The sequence below is a fragment of the Sinocyclocheilus rhinocerous genome, unplaced genomic scaffold (assembly GCF_001515625.1).
Source record: "Sinocyclocheilus rhinocerous isolate Xijiao unplaced genomic scaffold, SAMN03320098_v1.1 scaffold737, whole genome shotgun sequence".
Taxonomy (NCBI): Eukaryota; Metazoa; Chordata; class Actinopteri; order Cypriniformes; family Cyprinidae; genus Sinocyclocheilus; species Sinocyclocheilus rhinocerous.
This window is the reverse complement of record NW_015632805.1, coordinates 119,390-127,514: the sequence shown is the minus strand read 5'-3', so window position 1 is coordinate 127,514 and position 8,125 is coordinate 119,390. Positions and strand designations below refer to the sequence as shown.

The following is an 8,125-nucleotide window of genomic DNA, read 5'->3' as shown; positions in this document are numbered from 1 at the left end:
TGCTTAAATTAAAATGCCTAAAGCTAAACCTCCCTTGTATTCACATTTCTAAACCTGTTGTCCAACAAAAGAGAACATTATAACCTTTTTACTCCACAACACCAGTCAAATGCTTCCTTTTGTGATCTAATGTAGATTCTTGTCACAGAATGAGGCAGAAAATATGTTCCATAGGCTACTTCAAAAAAATATACATCGATTAGCAATGGATTATAAATATACTTAATTATTATGAAAATACCAGAGATGGCTTGAATAACACAGATGAACTATATTGTCGCAGTCGATGGTTTATTGTCTCAGTTACAGCTATAATAGCAATGCCTTTGTCCATATAAGGGATTTCCTGGAGGGTCATGAGTTCCACTACTTCTGTGACTGGATATGTGGATTTTCTGTGCGAGGGCGCCCTCTGGCGTCCAGTATGAATAACAGACATCATGTGTTTATAGTGCTAATGGCAAATCCATAATTTTTGGGGGAATTTTAATTTTTTAATTTTTTAATAAGTATCGGTTCAGGCACCGGAACCGTTTTAAACGTATCGATTTGGCACCAGTATCGAAAAAAAAACCAAACGATACCCAACCCTAGCTGCCAAGGAGCATCGGACAGAATATACGACTACACGATATAGTGATGTTTTTACATGCACTTTTTAGTTATAGAATTGTTTACTCTAAATCATTGTTAAAATGTGAACATTTAAATGGTGGCGGTATTAAACAGATTTTTTCATGCATACATGAATGGCTCCAGTGATCAGTCATGCCACATTAAAAAAAGCATCTAAACACACTCAAAACACATATTTTTTAATATTTAGATTTATGTGTTTGAATTGCATATAAAATTTCCATCCATTTGAATAACACATTTTTAACAAACTAATAAACTTTGTGATGTCCATTTGACGCAGGTCCAATTTCTGCGCTTAAAAAACATGCTTTATTATTAACTAACTGCATCTGTTGGATTTGATTTAAATAATCATATTTTCAAAATGCGTTTATTCAGATTGCTTGGTTTAAAATTATGAACATGGTTAAACTATGGCTGCCAATATTAAAATAAAATGTATGAGACATTTATAATATAATTATAATATATAATATAATTATTGAAACAAATTGGATTTGTTATTGATAAATATATAAAGCAAGTTATTGTGTATTTAAAACATGTTGTACTGTTACAGAAATCTGACCTGTTTCATTAATGTACAGTATGACTGACAAATATGCGTTGCATTAAGTTTAGTTGGTTAATCCAAATGCATAGAAATTTTACATGTAATTCAAATACATAAATGTTAAATTTAGGCGTAAATATTTTTTTTGTGCTGAGACTTTGGTTCATATCTACCATATCAAAGCTTATTGCGATTATTGCATGGCAGGCACTCTACAAATAATGTTTAGTGAAGTTTTGTTTGTGCATCAACAGAAAACAGCACAGACTAAAAAAAAAATGTGTTCGTCGGAATTAATTAAAAAAGGATAATATATTTTTATTTGGTGAAACTTAGGTGCATCACTTGTGTTGAATGTGAGAATTACTGGTTCAATGTGAATGTTAGAAAATATCCTAGAAGACTTCCAAACCTGTTGGTGGTTACCAGACTAGTTTGCATTGGTCAGGGCTGGTTTGAAAGTCTGACTGTGAGGAATTAGCTGTGAACGAATGCTCATTGTGATATGAGAGACATGACAGTGTCACAGTAGTAGTGCCGTTATTACACATGATGCTTGACAGTCTGTATGTGTTTCAGATGGGTCTGGAGCACGAGGAGCAGAAGCTGGAGATCAAGCGTCAGGTGACGGATCTCACGCTCTCACTGCAGGAGAGAGAGTCTCAGATCAGCAGCCTGCAGGCGGCGCGACACGCGCTCGAGAGTCAGCTACAGCAGGCCAAGACCGAGCTGGAGGAGACGACAGCCGAAGCAGAGGAGGAGATCACTGCGCTGAGAGTGAGACGCATGCAGAGCACTGGATACAAACCCTTAAATCAGCCGAAGCCCTTTGAGATAAAATAACTGAAGTCAAATATTATTTCAGTAACTTAACACATTCACACGTTCCTGGTTCTCTGTTGGTTAATTTTGCACCATTTAAATAAATATTAACTAAAACATAACAATATATATATTTTCATATAGTTTAACTTGATGTACTAAATTAACTAGAAAAACTAGATTAAAAGGTTCTAAAATGTGACTCTGGACCACAAAACCAGTCATAAGGGTCAATTTCTTGAAATTGAGATTTATACATCATCTGAAAGCTGAATAAATAATATTTCCATTGATGTATGGTTTGTTAGGATCGGACAATATTTGGCTGAGATACAACTATTTGAAAATCTGGAATCTGAGGGTGCAAAAAAATCTAAATATTGAGAAAATCATCTTTAAAGTTGTCCAAATGAAGTTCTTAGCAATGCATATTACTAATCAAAAATTAAGTTTTGATATATTTATGGCAGGAAATTTACAAAATATCTTCAAGGAACATGATCTTTACTTAATATCCTAATGATTTTTGGCATAAAAGAAAATCAATAATTTTGACCCATACAATGTATTTTTGGCTATTGCTACAAATATACCCCAGCGACTTAACACTGCTTTTGTGCTCCAGGGTTACAAATTACTACAAATTTTAAATTTAAATTAAAATGGAAAATAAACTAATTCAGAATAATAGTAACACTGGGTCACATGACATGCAGGTAAACAAATAAAATATTTAATTTATAAATATTTATGTACATTTATATAAAATAAACATGCTCCAGCGAATCATTTCAAAAATAATTTTAACAATAATTTTCATTATTATGGTTCACAAAAACTAAAACCATAATAAGTTGCTTAAAATAAAATAAACGTTAACTGCAAGAAACTTTCAGTACTAAAATAACTAAAACTGAAATACAGATTGATTAATATTTCTATATATTAAAAACCAAAAACAAATAAAAATGACAAAAATCACTTTCACAAAATTACTAAAGCTTTAACTCAAATGAAAAAGAAAAAAAAAATTCAAAATGTTAATAAAACTATAACAGGGCATCAGTGATGCTAAAATAATACTAGGTACATAACATGCAGCCAGGTAAAAAATAAAATGTTTATTATATAAATATGTATTACATAAAAGTAAACACTAAATTTATTATATTTATTATATCTTGTGTTTTATTTGGTTTTTATAAAAAAAAAATGTTTTATTTAAATGTTATTTTTATGGTTTAATTCATTATTACAGATCTCAATGAACTGCACTATCCCCAGTTTGAGAAACCCTTGCATACAGCATACTACACACTGCTGTCACTGAACTGTGTCTTACATACAGTAGATATGTTTTTGGGAGGGTCTACTGAGCATTATTTACATGTAGGAGCAACAGAGAACCAAAAACAGCCTGTTTAATTCTACAGGTGTACAATGAGCTTGAGTTCAGTGCTAAAAGTGTAAAATAATGAGCAGATATATCTGTATGATACACACACAGCATCATCTGAGCATCATGTGTTTGTCTTCTCCTGCAGGCCCACAGAGATGAGCTTCAGCGCAAATTTGACGCGCTCAGAGACAGCTGCTCGGTGAGTTTATCTGCGCTAAGATTTCCCACAATCCCCTGCACTGCTCAGGAGGGTTGAATATGATGGTTCTCTTGGATGGACATTTACTTACGTAACTGTTTCTCTCAACCTTCTTTTGATTCACTTCAAATTAAATGGCATCTAAAGCTCCATACAGGACGAGAACAGATTGAAACTGTAAGGTTTCAGTGCTGTGTTGTGCTCGATAGCCTCTACATTTAGCTTGAGGATCCTCAGGGATCAGATAAAGAGCTCGGAGAGAAATGATTGATTAGAACAGCCGAAGAAAGCAGAGATCTAAACAGTGGCTATCTTCTTCTGTTGGCCGTGACACACAACAGAATCAATATAGACTGGGGAAAGTTGCTGTCACTTTAATATCTAATTTATCCCCGATCACAGACCTCAGATCAGCGAGCTGCTCGAATCCTCTGACCTCACACAGAACAGATGCAGCGCGGTCCACTCATAACGTCAGCCTCACGTGTCTCATGTGCTTGCGGTTTTAATTTAATTTCATTTAAAAAAATGCAATTTGCAATGTTTTTTTTTACCTCAAGTCATAATTATAAACTCTACATTTTATGAAAATGTACTGTTTTGATGTCATGTGAATATAAAATGACAGTGCTGTCATTTATAGCTATAGCTATATAGTTATAGCTGACATGCACTTTGTCCTTCACAATCGAATATAGGTGAGTTAATGTAGTGACGTCATCAGAAACAAACCCACACATTGATTCTGTTTAGTTTTATGAGGGTTGCCATAGCAAAAACTAATTTCCATGTGCAAGGATATGAAAAGGGCACACTTTTTGCTTTCTCAGGGTCATTGTTTTGTATCTATCAGCTCTATGGTAGTTCAATAATACATGCAGCATTTCTGCCAGTGATGATGTAACTGTGAGATCTGCGTACTGATTGGTCTTGGGAGTGTTACTTTATACTTATACACTTATATACATACTGTATATACTGTGTATATATATATATATATATATATATCTCCCTTTGTCTCTCTCTCTCTCTCTCTCTCTCTCTCTCTCTCTCCGAAGTTAATTTTCAAATCAGTAGCTAAATCAATCCCCATCAGGTCACTCAGGGTCACTTCCGTTTGCCGAAATTCTGAAAGAAGAGCGCAAATAGACAGTCATCAGAACCTGTCTCATGCTTTACGTGAGAGATAATTTAAAAGTATATACAGTCAAACCAAAATTTATTCAGACACCTTCAACATTCCTCACATTATCACAGTTTATTGGCTAGTTTAGAAAATGATAATAAAATATGAGAAGAACTGTGTCAGAACAAATTAATCTTGATGATGTCAGATAACTGATAGAAAGGTATGTAATGAATTCTGTTGTCAGCTGTTAAATTTAAGAACACAATTAGATAAAACCAATTTAGCTCAAGCAATTACCAAGCAATGCTTAATTTTGTTCAGTCTGTGGTGTAAAAAGATCACATTAGCAATTAAAGAAAAAACACTTCAGCAAAACATGCACTCTGATATTTCCATCTATTTCACTCAGTTCCTGTAGCTGCAGTGTTCGTGAATCTGGAATATTCCCGCAGTGTCAGAATAGAGAGGGATTGCGGTGGAATGACTCTTATGCGTTTGATGGATGATCAGCATTCATTGATTAGGATGCTGCTGCTGCTGAATGACGTGAGTGTCGTCACAGGTGATCACGGACCTGGAGGAGCAGCTGACCCAGCTGACCCAGGAGAACGCCGAGCTGAACCGGCAGAACTTCTACCTGTCCAAACAGCTGGACGAGCTGACGGTGGAGAGCGAGGAGCGACTGCAGCTCAGTCAAGACGTGGACCGTCTGCGCAGAGAGGTGGCCGACCGAGAGATGCACCTCAACAACCAGAAACAGGTGCGCAAAGCACGTCAGGACATCCAGGCTTAAAACTGTGGCATGTATAGTCTCAGAGAAATTCACTAAAATGTAATGTCCTCATATGAGGATGCAGGGTCTCAGGAGGTACACTAGAACTGCCAGCAGGTAAATTTTACCCATGCACATGACGACTGTTTTTAAATGGCGAAAGAACATTTTCACTGTATTTATGCCACTGTCTTCACAAAGAAGTGTCTAGAGTCATGAAATTATTATGTCTAATCATCAACTATATTTTTGTCCTGTTGTTTTATGTTCAAGGCTTTTTTTATGCAGGGTACACTAATCACTTTTCATAACGGTCAATATGAGCTAAACAGGCCTGCACTGACAACGAGAATCAGAAGGAAGTAAATGCATATTTGGGTGGTGTAATATTATTATACAATGTCATTAATCAATGTATTAAGATAGCCTATGTTAATTAAATTACTAAAATAGACAATAATGAGCAATAATAATTCACCACACTGCATAGGTTGATGCGATGACAATTTCAAGCGCACAGCTTCACCTAATTAATTAATAATTTGTTAGGTTATATACTTTATAATTTGAATAAGAGAACAACACCAATAAACTTCGGGTGATCAAAAAATGGTTTTATTCATCATTACATCATAGATCAGATTTATTTTCAGGAAATGGACAGACTAGATTGATGGAGAATCAAGTAAAGCTGAGCTGCTTCAGTCCAGTAAGTGTTCATCTGGAAATATTACTGCAGTTATTCTGACCTTTACTTGAGAAAAATCAGTCAAGACTTGACAACAGAAAGACACGAGAAGCTCCAGCTGAAGCTGGATGTTTGTACTATACTGAGGCGTATTATAGGACTGTGTTTTTGTGTTTGCAGAACATCGAGACTCTGAAGACCACATGCAGCATGCTGGAGGAGCAGGTGGTGGAGCTGGAGAGTCTGAACGATGAGCTGCTGGAGAAGGAGAGACAGTGGGAGAACTGGAGATCCGCTCTGGAGGATGAGAAGAGCCAGGCGGAGCGCAGAACCAGAGACATGCAGAGACTGCTGGACAACGAGAAGCAGAACAGGTGCTGTAAGCACAAGTCACAAACATTACCTTCGATTATTTACTTCAAGTGTGTCCTTTAATAGAGTTTGTCAGCATTGATCAAAAGTGACAATAAAGACGTTTATAATGTTCCAAAAGATTTCCATTTCAAATAAACGCTGTTCTTTTAAACTTTTTATTCATCTGTGAATCCTGAAAAATAAAATGTATCACGGTTTCCACAAAAATATTGTGCAGCACGACTGTTTTCAACATTGATAATAATCAGAAATGTTTCTTGAGCAGCAAATCAGACTAGATAAAAAAAAAAGTTCGTCAATACAAACTTTAAGTTGGCTTGAGAAAGCCTAGCCTTAAAGTTTAAAACAGTTGTAAAAGCCTGAAGTTTGAAAAATTTAACCAAAATGATTCAGACACTTTGACCTGAGCATGTTTTGCTGAAGTGTTTTTTCTTTAATTGCTAATGTGATCTTTTTACACCACAGACTGAACAAAATTAAGCATTGCTTGGTAATTGGTTGATTTTGGTTGATTGTAATCTATTACATACCTTTCTATCAAAGTTATCTGACATCATCAAGATGAATTTGTTCTGACACAGTTCTTGTCATATTTTATTATCATTTTCTAAACTATAGCCAATAAACTGTGATAATGTGAGAAATGTTGAAGGTGTCTGAATAAATTTTGGTTTGACTGTATATTCACATAGAAAACCGTTATTAACCATTTCACAATTTTTACTGTATTTTTGATCAATTAAATCTATTAAAACCATTAAAAATCTTTCTGCCTCCAAACTTTTGAATGCTAGTGCATGTAAATATAATTTTTCTGTAGTATTGTGGCTTGACTCGACCCTGTTCCTCCAGGTTGCGAGCGGATCAGCGCAGTACAGAGTCTCGGCAGGCGGTTGAGCTGGCGGTCCGCGAACACAATGCTGAGATCGTGGCTTTGCAGCAGGCACTGAAAGAGCAGAGACTGAAAGCAGAAAGTCTGTCTGATACTGTGAGTTACACAAACACACTCGCAACAGTTTGTCCTGGTTCGCTCCGGCCCTCCGTCTGCGATATTAATATTCCTGCCAATATTGGATTTAACAAACCGCGATTAAGCGCTACAGCTGATGGAGATTAATTAAACACTGCGGTGCACATGAACACGTCGCTGCGCATTAACAAAACCTTCTGTTCCCTCAGACAGGAGAGGCTGTGCTGTTTAAATGTGCTGTTTATTGTGGTGTTGTGCTGTTTTCAGCTCAATGACCTGGAGAAGAAACATGCCATGCTGGAGATGAACGCAAGGAGCCTTCAGCAGAAACTCGAGACGGAGAGAGAACTCAAACAAAGACTCATGGAAGAGGTGAAAAACACACTTGTGTACCAACAATGGACTGTAATTGTTGTCAAACATACATGTATTATATTTCATGCAGTGTATATATGCTATATATATATATATATATATATATATAAATAATTTGCATATTTCTTATTTTATTTTATTATAATACACAATATTATAGTACATTATAGTGTCTGTAAATATAATTTGAGAACCATTAAAGTC

General features: G+C 35.6%; 1 protein-coding gene across 1 annotated transcript in view; it reads left to right on the top strand.

Moving 5' to 3' along the window:
- The window catches only part of cita (citron rho-interacting serine/threonine kinase a), an 84,434-nt gene that overhangs the window by 48,386 nt on the left and 27,923 nt on the right, over window positions 1–8,125 (top strand). Inside the window, exons 23-28 of the mRNA XM_016556183.1 lie at window positions 1,772–1,969; window positions 3,559–3,612; window positions 5,304–5,501; window positions 6,382–6,575; window positions 7,429–7,564; window positions 7,814–7,918. Coding sequence (XP_016411669.1) covers window positions 1,772–1,969; window positions 3,559–3,612; window positions 5,304–5,501; window positions 6,382–6,575; window positions 7,429–7,564; window positions 7,814–7,918 — 885 coding nt within the window. The remainder of the gene's footprint in view (window positions 1–1,771; window positions 1,970–3,558; window positions 3,613–5,303; window positions 5,502–6,381; window positions 6,576–7,428; window positions 7,565–7,813; window positions 7,919–8,125) is intronic.